The sequence below is a fragment of the Taudactylus pleione genome, unplaced genomic scaffold, assembly GCF_031769625.1.
Source record: "Taudactylus pleione unplaced genomic scaffold, aTauple2 ptg000479l, whole genome shotgun sequence".
NCBI lineage: Eukaryota > Metazoa > Chordata > Amphibia > Anura > Myobatrachidae > Taudactylus > Taudactylus pleione.
Window position 1 is genome coordinate 5,635,592 of NW_028284881.1, and position 16,319 is coordinate 5,651,910.

A 16,319-nucleotide genomic window follows, 5' to 3' on the forward strand; every position below is an offset into this window, starting at 1 on the left:
CTTTCTGTAAAGTCTTTGATGAACCCGGACGAGTGTCCTCCACACCATCGGGTATTCCGTAACTAAAGCAAGGTAATCTGACTGCTGGACTGTACATGGTGCAGTTCAGAACTCTTGCCTCGTAGCTGGGTTGGAACAATGATGCCCTGGTAGCCGCCTTTATGCAAGAGATATTGCAGCTTATTAAAGGTGTTCTGGCGTTCAGAGAACGGCCAACGTACCTGGATGACCTAATATCCTTACGTATCCGGGTAGACCTTCAGCCCCAAAATTGGCAGAAGCATTCATAAAGGAAATTTTCAGGTTGCACGGGTTCCCCAAGGACATTGTTTCCGACTGAGGGATACAATTTACTTCTAAGTTCTGGAGAGCAAAATGTAGGTGCTTTGCTGTCAATCTGAGCTTCTCTTCAGTTTACAAGTAAAGGACAGACGGAATGAGTAAATCAAGATTTGGAGAAATTTATTTGGATTTACATTTCTGCCAATCAAGATACCTGTTACCATGGGCTGACTTCGCCTTCAATAATCTGTTCCATGAGACTTCTGGTAACCCTCCTTTCTTCATTCAGTACGGTCTACATCCTGTGTTACCAGAATTAGCAGTTTATCGATCAGTATCACTCCCAGCCGCCCGTGGTATCATGAACCATATCCTCAACATCTGGAACGAGGTAAAGAAGAATCTGTGTAAAGTCTCATTACGAGATAAGCTGTTTGCCGATAAGAAGAGGAAAAAGGTTCCTTTGCTGAATCCTGGTAATAAAGTCTGGTTAACAACCAAGCATAGATTCATTGGTCACTTCCAAATCCTTCAAGTGATCAATCCGGTGGCATATCATCTGAAGCTTCCTGGCACACTTAGGATACCTAATGTGTTCCCAGTCTCCCTCCTCAAAACTCTGTCTCCATCCTCAGTTTTCGACACCCTGCAATCCTCCTTCAGCTATTCCAGTAAACCACCAAGAGGAATATGATGTAAAACAAATCTTGGACTCCAGAATTTCTCCAGACATAGTTCAGTTTTTGGTGGACTGGAAGGGATATGGTCCTGAGGAACGCTGTTGGGTAAAGGCCTCGGATATTCATGCACCTCAACTTCTCCAGAATTTTCAACAGAAGTTCCCTAGAAAGACATTTGTAGGGTGTTCGGGTGCCCACTCCTAGAGAAGGGGATATTGTCACAGCGTGCTGGATCCCGACGCTTACTTGCCTGGGCCAGCAGCATTGGTCAGCATCCGGGCAGCGGGCGGGGATTCCACTGCTCCAACTGCTGAAGTCCTCGGCTCTCTCTCTGCTGCCGTTTGCAGCTCCTCCTCGTGGACCTATAGGGCTGCACGAGCTGCTCAAAGACAAATTTAAAGGGACAGGCGCGCTCAATAGTGACGTCACTGTGGGCGGCAAATTTGAAATCTCACTATATAAGGAGACATCTGGACACTTCTCCTTTGCCAGAATATAGATCCCAACTTGCTTCAGTGTTCCCATTACTTCTGATAATTACCATGCATTCCTGACCTTGGCTTCATTCCTGACCTGTTTCCGTCTTACCCCTGGTACCACTTCGACCGTCTGGTTCTGGGGAAGGCTTTTTGACTATGCTTGTACATCTTATGATGTATCCCACTTTGCTGTAGTGTACACCGACACCTGTACTAAGGACCAAGTCAGAGGGCCGCGACCAGCGTGTCGGACGCAGCTAAGTCCAAACCTCCTAGCAAGGGTTCCTGGTGAATTCTGCCGGCAACTTATACTCTGTACTGGGTTTTAGTAAATTCCAAAGTACAGGCAAACATCCGCTATCCATCCATGAGTTTGGGACAGTTGACAAATATTTGGTAAGTGGTGTGAATCTGCACTAGATCTATGTATGTTTAATGTTTTCTAACCAACATATTGGCAATCTAAGCAAAATAGATACTGTGCTGGGTTGGTGGTGCTCCCAGGTATAAGTTCAGGAAACTAGATCAAACCAATTTTTTGCTTAGAAGCAAAAATATAGACTGTATGTCTTTTCTGGGGCACACTTAACAATTTATTAAAATATAACTGTTATTACCATACACTTAAAAAGCAAAACGACAATTATAATACAATTGAGTATAATTATGAAACAAATATTAATAATATATTTGTAAGTAATCAGGTGAATAATTATAACCTGTCCCTTAAATCATATTCAATTAACCAATTATTTGGTATTCCTAGGATCAGGGGTTGCAGTACGGCAAAATTATAATGTTGTTTTATTTCTCTATTTCATATAGCTATGGAAGTAATTTACATTTAATCAAATAAACCAGTCTAATCAGAAATAAACAACAACCTAGGTTATAATCCTTCTATTCCCCTAAATTCATTGCAAATCTGCATCCACTACTCAGCCTTTAATAGGTATCACTTATTGTATAAAAGGGTTGTATGTCTCTGAGAGCCTATTGTAGCCTATTTACTCTACCAGCCTATTGAAGAGTAAATATCCACTTCATGTAACTGTTATTACTTATTACAAATTAGTATCCTCTGCAATTATGGTCTATCATATCTGAAACATGGTTGCCATAAGTGACATTTCTAAAAAAAGGTGACTTTTACCAATTCATCGGACACAGGTTTATATAGCTTTCCAATCACTGCATAATTCTAAAATTAGATAATAATAATAATAATACTCAATTGTATTATAATTGTCGTCTTGCTTTTTAAGTGTATGGTAATAAAAGTTTTATTTTCATAAATTAAGTGTGCCTCAGAAAAGACATAGGAGTAAATTTACTAAGATGGGAGTTCTATTAAGAAGTGATGTTGCCCATAGCAACCAATCAGGTTCTAGGTATTATCTTCTAGAAGGTGCTAGATAAATGAGAAGTAGGATCTGATTGGTTGCTATGGGCAACATCACTTCTTAAATAGAACTCCCATCTTAGTAAATTTACCCCAGTCTATATTTTTGCTTCTAAGCAAAAAATTGGTTTGATCAACAGTTGACAAATAGCTACTGTTTTTAATATATGGAACCTGATAAGACATAGAGAACTGCTCAAGTGTTCATTTGCAAGTAAATCCAAAAAGAACATTATGTCAAGCAGCCTTAGGAAACTGAACTGATAGATATATAGTATGGTAAATTTAGATCATACTTGCCTACTCTCCCGGAATGTGCTAGAGACTCCCGGAAGAGTGGGTGGATCTCCCTCATACCGCCCACTTCTGGCCCGCTGGTAAAAATGATGTGAGTTAGGTTTTTTAGCTCCACCTCCTCCCACGGACACACGATTCGTGGCATTTTGCTGTGATGGGAGTGGGACCTAATGACGGGAGAGCCCAGCACCTCCGTCTGAAGTGGTATGCTGCATCTCCTCTCTGGGCTTCCTTAAAGGTAGGCATACATGATCTAGATGTCACAGGCTGGTGAAAAGAAATATAAACTTTGATTACATACATTATAAAGATCTAACACCAAGAGCCTAGTTACATATTTAACCACATTACATCATAAGATTGTGTGTTTCATCAGGAATAAGTGCTCTTCAAATGTTAAGCACTGAGATTATACTTGCCTACTCTGCTGGAATGAGGTTCGGCCATAATGACACAAAGTGTGTGACACCTCTTACACTTGCCCAATGGCCCTTTCCCCCAGAATCTCTAGGAGGGGAAGTAAAAAATGTTGGCACGTATGATATAAATGCCACTGATGAATTTATATGCATAGTTAAATAATTGACCAAAGTTAGAAAGAAAGAAAAAATTTAAAACTGCTGATTTATGAATGTTTAAGTGTCTTGGAACAAAGTTGACATGTTTCTGTAATAGACCACCCTGTGATTTTTGTTTGTAGATTCTCATTTACAGTGTTGTACAGATAGACACCATAGACACTATGGGGCATATACAATTAGCCCCTCCGGACCTATTCAATCAGCGGGGATTCCTAGCGCGTGAGTTCCCAAGACCCCACGCGTGAGTTCCCGCAGTCGGACTTTACCTCGTAGCTCATGGAGGTACGAGGTAAAGTTCGCTTAAAAAACACCAAATTGGGCTCACGTGCGGGAAAAAACCCCATTGATTCCCCAGTTTACGCAGAATCAGTATGTTTCCGTACGTGAGTCCCGATTTTTTGGCGGGGGAAAAAGGCTATTTTATTGAATAGCTTTTCCCCGCGCTGCAGGATTTTGGCCGCCAATTAGGCGCAAGGTATACCCTGCGGCTAATTGAATACCTACCTATGGGGTATATTTACTGATGTGCGGGTTTTTAGAAGTGGAGATGTTGCCCAAAGCAGCCAATCAGATTCTAGCTATTATCTTCTATAAGCTGCTTGATAAATGTTAAGTAGAATCTGATTGGTTGTCATGGGCAACATCTCCACTTCTAAATATCCGCACTTTAGTAAATATACCCCTGTATCTCTTCTAGGTCATTGCACACTGTTTCCCTACTCTAAACCACATGGCATGCTGGAGCAAATATTTTCATAGTGTGCATTCTCCGTTTTTTTTTATTCTATGCAGGCTTTTCTAAAGTAATGCATACAGAAATACACCTAAGTCCTGATGAATTTGATTACTTCCAAATCGGAGTTGATTCTGAAATAACATTTTGTTTAAAGGAAGTCAGGGTAAGTACTAAGGTAATTATGATGAAAACAATTACGCATATTGCATTAAGATTATTTACAAAGCACAATGGAACTCCTATGTTTGTGTGTGAAAAATCCACAAAATTGTCAGGCGCATGTCTTTTTAACCTTTATGCGCACCTCCAGAGCACGACCAATTTTTCCTAAAATCCACAATTTTAGGAAAAATGGTCGGGAAATGTTCTGGGACCCCGGCGGCACCCCTCCTAATGACTAATAAAGCAATTGGAAGTTTCCAATTAGCTTAGTCAGAAATACTCACCCTCTGAAGTGCTGTGTCCAGCATTTAGCGTCGGGACCTGGTCTCCTGCAGCAGCGGTGAGTATGTCAGTGTGTGTGAGTGAGTGTGTGTGCATGACTGTGACCCCCGGTGTGTGTGTGACCCCAGTGTAAGTATGCCTTCCCTGTAATGGGCGCTGGGAGAAGTACATCTCCCAGCAGCCCTTGTGCCTCCCTACAGCCCCTGGAGCCTCCCAGCAGCCCCCGGGACTCCCAGTAGCCCCCTCCCCAGTGAGAAGATGGAGGGGAGGCCAGCTGGAGTCGCAGAGACCACCGGTGACCCCTGGGCAGGTAAGTGTAATTTTTTATTTATTTATCCTTGTACGCGGCACACGGTTTTCAGCTCTGAAAACCCAGTAACCACTTTTTTTTTATATGATACTGCGGGTATCGGGAGCGCGCATACCCACGGTAATCCAAAATTGGGCGCAAGGTTCTTTCCTCGCGCCCAATTGAATATGCCCCTGTGCCTAATGGGAAAATTCTAATCACATATTTGAGTTCAGAATTTAAAACTGCTCTAGAGGCACTATTCAGTTTTCTTATGAAAAAAGTCATGTTGACCAGTGTAATCAACCATCTGACCCTATGCAGAATGTTCGAGGTAACTGAGAAGCTGGCACCATATTTTCTGCATACGGGATCGCAGATGTACTTAGATACACGCCCCAAATCACCAGTGCAGGATCCTAGATCAGTGCTGTTTAGTAACATAACCTCTGGCAGGCAAAGTTTTAAACTGATGATTCATTCATTTGATGTACATTTTTATGCATGCTACCATCAAATTTCAATACTGTACTTCACTGCTGCGCACCCTTTCTTTTTATCCTATTAGAATTATCAATTGTCTCCTGAGGAAGAGGAGGTAAAAAAGGGGAGCTGCAAATAGTAAAGGAAGACTTGGATACTAACCATATAAAGTATAATATCGGTTGCAATGGCGATCCCAGCCTGCAGCGTCGGTCCAGTCCTGTGTCTAACACCTCCTTCTGCATTTGCACCTAAGATCGACCGAATTGCATGGCCGCTCGTGCGCAGCTCTGCAAATCCGTCCATCTATGAATCAGGCCCATTGTTTGAGGCAAATCATGCACCCTTGCATGGGTGGCGGAAGTGCCAAAATATGCTTATTATGCCATGCGGTCAGCAACTAAAATGCTATTCAAGTTAAGAACAAAGTTAATTGTGCTTGATAAATTATATATTGTTTATAATCCTTGAGTACACAGAATTGTTTCATTAATAACATATATGGCCTGTAACATTCCCTAGTCTTTTGTTCCTATCATGCTGTCTGTTATTTTCCCATGTACTTAGCAGGGAAACATTTGTTGACACTAATTTAACATTTTCTTTTTTAATGTATGCTATATAATAAAACATAAAAATAATTATTAATATAAAAATGTCTGTTTTGTATTTCTAGGGGCTCTTGTCATTTGCAGAGACAACCAGTGCCCTTATTTCAATTCATTTCAGCAAGTCAGGACAGTAGGTTTTGTGTTAAAATAATTTTAAATGTGTAAATGTTTCTTGCTAGTGTATTTATTCTATTTTTTTTATTTAATCAAGTGGTTATTGTGTCAACTTGACTAATTACACATTTTTAAATCTGCAAATTAATGTGGTTATTGTGTCAACTTGACTAATTACACATTTTTACATCTGCTTTTAGACCAGTTGTATTCAGTATGGATGATATGGTCTTTGAAGCAAACTTTATTTTGGCAACATTAGCAGACGTAGAGGACTCTACATCATCTCAAATGTCATGTGGTACAGTATATGAGTAAGTCAAATACAAATAATCTTTAGATTTTCGAAATACAATTAACCATTTCAAAGATCCAGTTATTTAAATAGAGCCGAAATCTAGACTTCCGGCTTCCATGTGTTAGGAGGCTTTCTGCCAGAGCTCCACTGCTGCGGCGGCAATATATATGCAAATCGCCGTTTCGGCGTCCACAGCACCCCCCGCACTTCACCGCACCACCCAGGGCACAGGCTGCGCTACTGCATGGGGAAGTACTTCTCTCCTCTGATGCCGGGCAGACATAATAATAAGCAGTGAGCAGACAGACGTCGGGACTCCGTCATGGCTGCCGCTTCGGAGACCCAGGAGGGGCTGCTACTCAGCTCAATAGTGCTGATAACCCAGACCCTTTGCAGCTAAATCCAGAGATGCCAGTAACTTATGCCACAATGTTGCAATCTATAAAGGACACTATGGGTTGCATGCTACAGGTACAGGCTGCCATTTTTACATAGCAAAATAACAGAAATTAAATCTAATATTACCCGCATAGATCTACAAGTAGCTACTATTTAGAACAAAGTGGGTGTTAATTTTCATGACATTCATGATCTCAAAGCTCAGTGTGCAAAGATGGAAAAAATCAATTATCAATTGAATAAAATCGATGATTTGGAAAATCGGTCAAGGAGAACAATGTAAGGATCGCTGGGTTACCAGAAACCTTAAAGGGTCCTGCTCTATTTCAATTTCTGCGGCAAACACTCCCTGAACTGCTAGATCTGCGTGACATATGCTCGGATCTGGTGATCGAGAGGGCGCATTAATTAGGACCTGTCAAGGAAACCGACGCTAACAGACCATGAGTGGTCATCTTTAAGTGCCTAAATTTCACACATAATGACTCTTTCAAGATTACTCTGTTGAAGTAACCAGAGCCCGCAATGAATTCACCCCGGTTTGTTCCAGTCTAAGTATGGTTGCAAGTTTGCGTTGTTTTACCTTGCCCGACTGCGACTATTTGATGGATCCTCTTATCAGGAGTTTTCTACAGCGGCAGATGCGATGGCCTTCTTATCTGAAGAGAGGGATACTGCACGAACCTCATCACCCCATCCTATCGATGCCACACCCGTGGACTGATCCTAAGAGATTCTTTCTACATGTTTTCTGATCCGCAAGTTATGACCTGTCTGTAGAAATGGTATTTATCTTCTTTTATGAGCCTATCTTCTATTTAATTCGTTATTGACAGATTTTAGCCACGGGAGGCTAGGAGATGTAATGTTCCTCTCTAATGTGTTGGATATTGATGCTAATCGCAGCGGAAGTCCTTTTTTGTTGCCATAATGTGCCTTTAGAGGGTACTTCTCTAAATATTTCTTGTCTATATTTTCCTTTTATTACTTGTTCTTTATTATGTACTCCTCTTTCCTACCCTTCTTCCCATTCCTTTCCCTATATCCCCTCCCAGAAATGCAGAATCACTTGAATCTATTTGTTTGGGTGTATTTAGATATATGGGGCCTTGTTCTACTTTGATTCTATACAAATTGAAGTTTTTATATCCTTCTATTTTACTTAATTGATGGCGTCTATGAAGATTGGCTCTTGGAACCTTGGTGGTCTTCATTCGCCAATTAAACGAAAAAGGGTTTTTAGTAGGGATGAGCAGGTTCGGATTTCTGAAATCCAAACCCCCCCGAGCCCCTCCCCGATCTGAGCCGGGAACCGAGTCCGGCTCGGGTTTTCCTCGCCTGACTCGGAACTGAAATCGAGGCAAAACGTCATCATCCCGCCTTACCGGATCTCGCAGGTTTTGGATTCTATAAAAGGTCCCCGCGTCTGCGCCGTTTCTCACTCCGGCTGTGGACAGTGAAGAGGAAGAGTGGGAGTTAGGGTGGCTGGACTGTGTTGGGTTGTGCTGTGCTGCTGTTGTCAATAGGGGCTGTGTCCACTCCTCCAAAGTCCATAGGGGCTGGCTGGGCTGTGTTGTGCTGCTGTTGTCCATAGGAGCTGGCTGGACTGTGTTGTGCTGCTGTAGTCCTAAAGGGGTGCTGTAGTATTGTCCAGGGGGTGATCTGTCCATCAGGGGTGCTCCCCCCAAGTGCAAAAAAAAACATTTATTTCTGTGTTTGTGAATTGTGTGCACTGTAGCTGCACGTGCATCAACAAAGGAGCAGCGCCAAGCGTGCGCCTGTGTCATAAGTAAAGGGCCGGCTGGCTCATCTCTTAAAGGGTGGTGTAACCCCCAAAGTGCACTTAAAAATAAAATCTTATTTTTTGTGTTGTGAATTGTGTGCGCTTAAGCCGCACGTGCATCAACAAAGGAGCAGCGCCAAGTGTGCGCCTGTGTCATTAGTAAAGGGCCGACTGGCTCGACTGTTAAAGGGTGGTGTAACCCCCAAAGTGCACTCCAAAAAAAATAAAAAATTCTTCTTTTCTGTGTTTGTGTGCGCCTTAGCCGCACGTATATATCAATATAACATAAATGGAGGACAAAACTGTCCGATAAAAATAAAATAGGGAAAGATCAAGAACCACTTCCTCCTAGTGCTGAAGCTGCTGCCACTAGTCATGACATAGAAGATAAAATGCCATCAACGTTGTCTGCCAAGGTCGATACCCAATGTCATAGTAGAGGGCATATAAAATCCCAAATGACAAAGTTCAGGAAAATGACCTTAAAAAAAACATTTAAATCATCTGAGGAGAATGTAAAACTTGCCAATATGCCATTTACGACACGGAGTGGCAAGGAACGGCTAAGGTCTTTCCCTATGTTCATGACTAGTGGTTCAGCTTCACATGACGATGGAAGCCATCCTCCCGCTACAAAAATCAAACGAGTTAAGCTGGCAAAGCACAGCGAAGAACTGTATTTTCTAAGAAGATATCACAAATCCCCAAGGAGAGTCCAAGTGTGGTGGCAGTTGCGATGCCTGACCTTCGCAACACTGGACGGGAAGAGGTGGCTCTTTCCACCATTTGCACGCCCTCTGCAAGTGCTGGAAGGAGCACCCACAGTCCACTTGCTGATATGCAAATTGAAGTTGTCACTGTTGAAGTACAACAGGATGAGGATACTGGTGTAGCTGGCACTGAGGAGGAAGTTGGCGAGGAGGATTCTGATGGTGATGTGGTTTATTTAAATCAGGCTCCGGGGGAGACAGTTGTTGTCCGTGGGATGAAAAAGCCCATCACGGTCATGCCTGGGCAGAAGACCAAACATTCCACCTCTTTGGTCTGGCAATATTTCTATCCAAATCCGGACAACAACTGTCTTGCCATTTGTACCATATGTAAAGGTGAAATAAGTAGGGGTAGGGACGTTTACCACCTAGGAACATCCTCCCTTAAACGTCACCTGCAGCGCGTTCATAAAAAGTTACTGTCAAGTTCAGAAACTTTGGTTAAGACCGTAAGCAGTCCAGGGACACCTAAATCCCTTTGTCCTGTTGTATCCAAGCGCCTGCAAACCACATAGTCAATTCCCTCCTCGTCAATTTCCTCCTTAGTCAGGATCGGAAGTAGTCCTGCAGGCAATGTCACTGGCATGACTGACTCTCCTATCCGGGATTCCTCCGGAGGATCCTGCATTGCTACGCCTACTGCTGCTGCTGTTGAGTCATTCATCATCCCAGAGAGGAAGTAGGAACACCACTACTTTTAATAAACAATTGACCCAACAACAGTCCTTAGCGAGGAGGATGAAGTACGACAGCAGTCATCCTGAAGCAAAATGGATAACTGAGGCCTTGACTACTATGTTGGTGTTAGACGTGCGTCCAGTATCCGCCATTAGTGCAGTGGGATTTAGACAAGTGATGGAGGTAGTGTGTCCCCGGTACCAAGTCCCGTCTAGATTCCACTTCACTAGGCAGGCGATACTGAGACTGTACAGAAACGTCAGAAAAAGTATCCTCAGTGTCCTAAAAAATGCAGTTGTACCCAATGTCCACTTAACCACGGACATGTGGAACAGGGCAGACTAAGGACTATATGATTGTGACAGCCCACTGGGTAGATGTATCACCTTACGCAGCAACAACAGCAGCGTCACCAGTAGCAGCATCTCAGAAACGCCAGCTCATTCCAAGGCAGGCTACGCTGTGGTGTATCACCGGTTTCAGTAAGAGGCACACCGCCACCATGCTCGATCCTAGGTTTAAAGCCTACGTGGTGTCTCTCTTTCCGGCCGACACAAGCCTGCAGAGGTGCAAAGACCTGCTGGTGAAAACACTGTCAGCTGAAGCGGAACGTGACACGTCAACAGCTCCTTCTTCATTTTCTCCCGCAACTGGGGCTGCCAGGAAACAACTTAGGTATCCTAAGCAACCCGCTGGCAGTGATGCAGGGCAAGCAGGACCAAGTTTGGACATCTGGTCTGGACTGAAGGACCTGGCAACAATTTCTGACATGTCTACTGTCACTGCATATAATACTGTCACCATTGACAGAATGGAGGATTACATCGGTGACAGCATCCAAGTAGGCATGTCAGACAGTGCGTACCTGTACTGGCAGGAAAAAGAGGCAATTTGGAGGCCCCTGTACAAACTGGCTCTATTTTACCTGAGTTGCCCCCCCTCCAGTGTGTACTCCGAAAGTGTTTAGTGCAGCCGGGAACCTTGTCAGTGAAAGGCGTAGGAGGTTGCTTCCTCAAAATGTGGAGAAGATGATGTTTCTTCAAAATGAATTATCAACTCTTCCAGGGAGACCAGCCTCCAGAACGTACAGAGGGACCTGTGGTGGTGGATTCCAGGGGGACGAATTAATACTCTGTGAGGATGAGGATGTACAGAACACTGAAGAGGGTGAGGAATCGGTGGATGAGGAGGATGAGGATGACAACTTGCCTCCGTAGAGCCAGTTTGTGCAGGGACAGATTAATTGCTAGCTTGTATTGTGGGGGCCCAAACAAACCAATCATTTCAGCCACAGTCGTGTGGCAGACCCTGGCGCTGAAATGATTGGTTTGTTAAAGTGTGCATGTCCTGTTTATACAACATAAGGGTGGGTGGGAGGGCCCAAGGACAATTCCATCTTGAACCTCTTTTTTTTTCTTTGCATTGTGTACTGTTTGGGGCCTAGTTTTTCAAACTGCCATCCTGTCTGTCACTGCAGTGTCACTCCTAGATGGGCCACGTGTTTGTGCCGCCCACTTGTGTTGCTTAGCATAGTCATCCAGCTACCTCGGTGCAACCTTTTGGCCTAAAAACAATATTGTGAGGTGTACAGAATAGACTGGAAATAAGTGGAAATTAATGTTATTGAGGTTAATAATAGCATAGGAGCAGAAAAACCCACAAATTCTGTGATTTTAGCTGTGTTTATGCTTTTTTTAAAAAAAAAATACAGATCCAAAACACAAACCCAAAAAACCAATCCAGATCCAAAACACGAAGAAAGATCCAGATACAAAACCAAAACACGAAAAGTGGCCGGTGCACAACCCTAGTTTTTACATATTTCTGCAAACTGCGAATAGACTTGGTAATGTTGCAGGAGACCCATTTATTGGATGCAGAAGTTGCCAAATTGAATATGTTTCAATATGTGGTTATTGCTTCAGCTACATATACTTCTAAAGCAAGAGGTGTTGTACTGCTATTGCATAAGTGCTTCTCATACACATTACATTCTTGCTTTTCAAATCCGGAAGGCCGATTTGTAGTAGCTGACCTAACTCTTAATGGTGCCAGATACACTATATGTAATGTTTATGCCCCTAATGTGTACAACAGACATTTCTTTCAGTGATTACTGGCCAAACTATATTCTCTGTCTCAGTCTATATCCTGGCTGAGTAACAGCCTAGAGGGCTGAGGTGTGGCTTTGAGAGCCGTGATATGGCTGGAGAGCCGATAGATGCTCTGACAACAATGCGGCCTTGAGGGCAAAAATGTGGCTTTTAGAGCAGGGTGCGGCTATAAAAGCCGATGGGAGTACAGGCTGAGATGCAGCTTTGAGTGCAGAGCTGCAGCTTTGCGAGTCGAGGTACGGCTGGAGAGCCGATAGAGGTTCCGACAGAGATGTGGCCTTGAGGGCCGAGTGTGGCTTGAGAGCCGAGGTGCGACTGTAGAGCCGAGATTTTAAAGGCTTCAGATGCGGCCTTGAGGGCAGAGTTGCAGCTTCGAAAGCCGACGTGCGGCTTGAGAGCCGAGGTGCGGCTGAGAGCCGAGATGTTAAAGGCTTGAGATACGGCCTTGAGAGCTGTGGTGACAAAGACCTAGAGAATACCGAAACTTACAGAACAACAGAACTCTAGATGATGGAATCAGAGTAATAACTGAGAATCTTCGAAGCACAGGCAGAAACAGGCACAGATGGGCAGACACACGACTGGCAGGAACTGGAAGTACACATCAGAAACGCTATAGCCTGCAATGAACCAGCAGGCTTAAGAAAGGAATTGAACCAATGGACGTGTTGCGGAGAGGGGGAGACACGACCGGAGCACTAGTATGTAACAAGGCGCACTGGCGACTTGTTACAAAGACTTGGATGCAACTTTCCTATTACATGATGGAAGTGTGCAATCTTCACAGCCTTCCACTCAGAAGACATGCTGTTGCCCCAAGCATTGGGGTCCAAGGGCAAAGAAAACTTTAACGTTGGACAGGTTCATAGAAGGGACAGTCAGTATGAAGCAGGGTCTATGATCTTTATGCAACCAGGTTATAAATACTAACTCATTTTCACCAATTAGTTTAATTTCTATTTCACCAAGCATTTCATATTCTGTGCGATATGCCAGGCCAGATGCTGATTTAACCACATGCCTTTATAAGGCATTCCCAACCCTCCTGGTGTACTGGAGGAACAAAGGCAAGTCCAATTGAATCTCTAAACAGCAAGAGCATTTTTAGAGCACTAATCCTTATCATATTTATGTCATTTATATGAGATGTATTACTTCCTCCTGTGAAGGAGTTTCCTCACCTTATTATAAAGAAGCAGGTTGAGGGGTCATTTGCCTTATACTCTTTGTCATAAGTTACCATGGTCTTAATACCTAGATATATGATAACATCTTTCTGACACTGCAAATCAAAATTGAGCTTAAGAAGCTTTTGTCTGTGGTTACGTAGGTGAAAAGGTAGCGTTATTAACTTCATAGCTCAATCCTCAAAAAGTGAGACAACTCTTTCAAAGGGTACGGGAGTGAGAAATGAGAATGAGACAACAGCCAAAAAAAACAGACAATGTTGGCGATGAAACCTGAAATGTCAGAATTGCTTCTAAGTGGAATATCTTTTTTTTTAATGTTTAATATCCTTATTGTTCAAAATTGTATATCCACTACTGTTCTCATATCTAATTTTATAATGTAAGTTCCTGACATTAAATCATTTTCAAATTTAACTAATTTAACTTGGGTGACTTTCTAAAAATGTGAACAATTATCTATCTATTTATCTTGTTTGTATTCCACCCTTTTCTAATGACATTGTCTATTTATCACCAACAGTGATACTAATTTGAAAGAGCATGTGTCTCAAATGTTGTTCCATCTTTTTTGTGAAATGTTCCAAACTGTGGGTAGTAGGTTTCAAAATGTTTTGCCTCTAGTTTATATAGTCTGTTTTATGGATTTATTTATAGTGGTGTTACCCTAGGAAAATGTAATCAAATTAATTAGAAGTGCTTCTGGTTTTAAAATTTGGAAAAAAATATTCCTCATTTACTGCTGATTTAGGACCTCCATTTACTGAGAATCAATCCAGATCCATTGATTTACATCAACTGACTTTCAACAATGGCATAATTATAAAACTGCTTATTGAAATAGGATATTTAGACATATAACACAATCAGTACTCAATACACAGTATCACCAGAAAAAAAGACTTATTTTTTTTTTAAGAGTAACAGACCCTAATTAACAAGCACCAGAAATTGTTAGAACCTGATAAGTCAAATTATTAGTGAGCTCAATTTACATCTATTCACATCATTCCACAGTCCATATACTACTTTATTTATATATGTGAAGTAGTTATTTTTATGTATTGCTTTCTGTTTTATCAATTACTCAATTACAAATATATAAACTAATAAATAAATTGAACATTTAAGAATTGATCCAGTTGTTCATTATTTGCATTTTAGGTCTACTCCTTTAATGAAAAAAGGAAGAGTAAGCAATAGATTGGATAACAGCTATAAGGAAAATGTCAGGAATCAGCATCAGCTTCCTACTGAAAATCCAACATTACTGACTAAGATTGCACCTGATAAACAAAACATTTATAAACAAGTAGAAACGGAGCCACCTCATCCTGAATCTTTTAACAAGGTACCCTGTATGAAACCATTCCTTGCCAGATCACATTTACTTTTTTTGCTGGGTGTTGGTTAAACTGTAAATTGTATTTTGGACTTCTTTGTACATCTTAGTAAAGTTATTTTGATTGTGTTTATCAGTGTTGCCAGGCAGAGGAGATCTAAGACAGATGCAATCATATACACCCATCAGCAATAACATTAAAACCACTTGCCTAATATTGTGTACGTCCCCTTTGTACTGCCAAAATAGCTCTGACATTTGAGGCATGGACTCCACAGGACCTCTGTAGATGTCTTGCGGCATCTGACACCAAGTCGTTAGCAGCAGATCTTTTAAGTCCTGTAAGTTGCAAGTTTGGGCCTCCATGTCTGTGACTTTTTCCAGCACATCCCACAGATGCTTGATTGGATTGAGATCTGGGGAATTTGGAGGCCAGGTCAACACCTTGAACTCTTTGTCATGCTCCTCAAAACATTCATGAAAAATGTTTGAAGTGTGACAGGGGCATTATCCTGCTGAAAGAAGCCACTGCCATCGGAATGCCATTGCCATGAAGAGGTGTATCTTGTCTGCAGCAATGTTTAGGTAGGTGGTACATGTCAAAGTTACATCCACATGAATGCATCTGCCAGCTTGCCTTCTTCCCATAGTCATCCTGGTGTCATCTCTTTCCCAGGTATATGACACACGTGCACCTGGTCATCCACATGATGTAAAAGAAACTGTGATTCACAGCATCCTGAGACCATTCTTGTGTGGGGTTGCTTCTCAGCCAAGAGAATGGGCTCACTCACAAATTTGTCTAAGAACACAGCCACGAATAAAGAATGGTACCAAAACATCCTCCAAGAGCAACTTCTCCCAACCATCCAAGAACAGTTTGGTGATGAACAGTGCCTTTTCCAGCATGATGGAGCATCTTGCCATAAGGCAAAAGTGATAACTAAGTGGCTCAGGGAACAAAACATCAAAATTTTGAGTCCATGGCCAGGAAACTCCCCAGACATTAATCCCATTGAGAACTTGTGGTCAATCCTCAAGAGGCAGGTGGACAAACAAAAACCCAAAAATTCTGACAAACTCCAAGCTTTGATTAGGCAAGAATGGGCGGCCATCAGTCAGTATGTGGCCCAAAAATTGATTGACAGCATGCCAGGGCGAATTGCAGAGGCCTTGAAAAAGAAGGGTCAACACTGCAAATATTGACTCTTTGTATAAACTCAATAAAAGCCTTTGACACTTATGAAATGCTTGTAATTTTACTTCAGTATACCATAGTAACATGTGACAAAATGGTCTAAAAACACTGAAGCAGCAAACTTTGTGGAAACCAATACTTGTGTCATTCTC

General features: G+C 42.3%; 1 protein-coding gene across 3 annotated transcripts in view; it reads left to right on the forward strand.

The window, feature by feature from the left end:
* RAD9B (RAD9 checkpoint clamp component B) overlaps nt 1-16,319 on the forward strand; it is a 132,786-nt gene that overhangs the window by 95,766 nt on the left and 20,701 nt on the right. For 2 of the 3 annotated variants that reach the window (XM_088449206.1, XM_088449204.1), the window contains 4 exons: nt 4,514-4,620; nt 6,350-6,414; nt 6,599-6,712; nt 14,792-14,978. In XM_088449206.1, coding sequence (XP_088305332.1) covers nt 4,514-4,620; nt 6,350-6,414; nt 6,599-6,712; nt 14,792-14,978 — 473 coding nt within the window. The remainder of the gene's footprint in view (nt 1-4,513; nt 4,621-6,349; nt 6,415-6,598; nt 6,713-14,791; nt 14,979-16,319) is intronic. The other variant, XM_088449205.1, reaches the window with a different exon arrangement.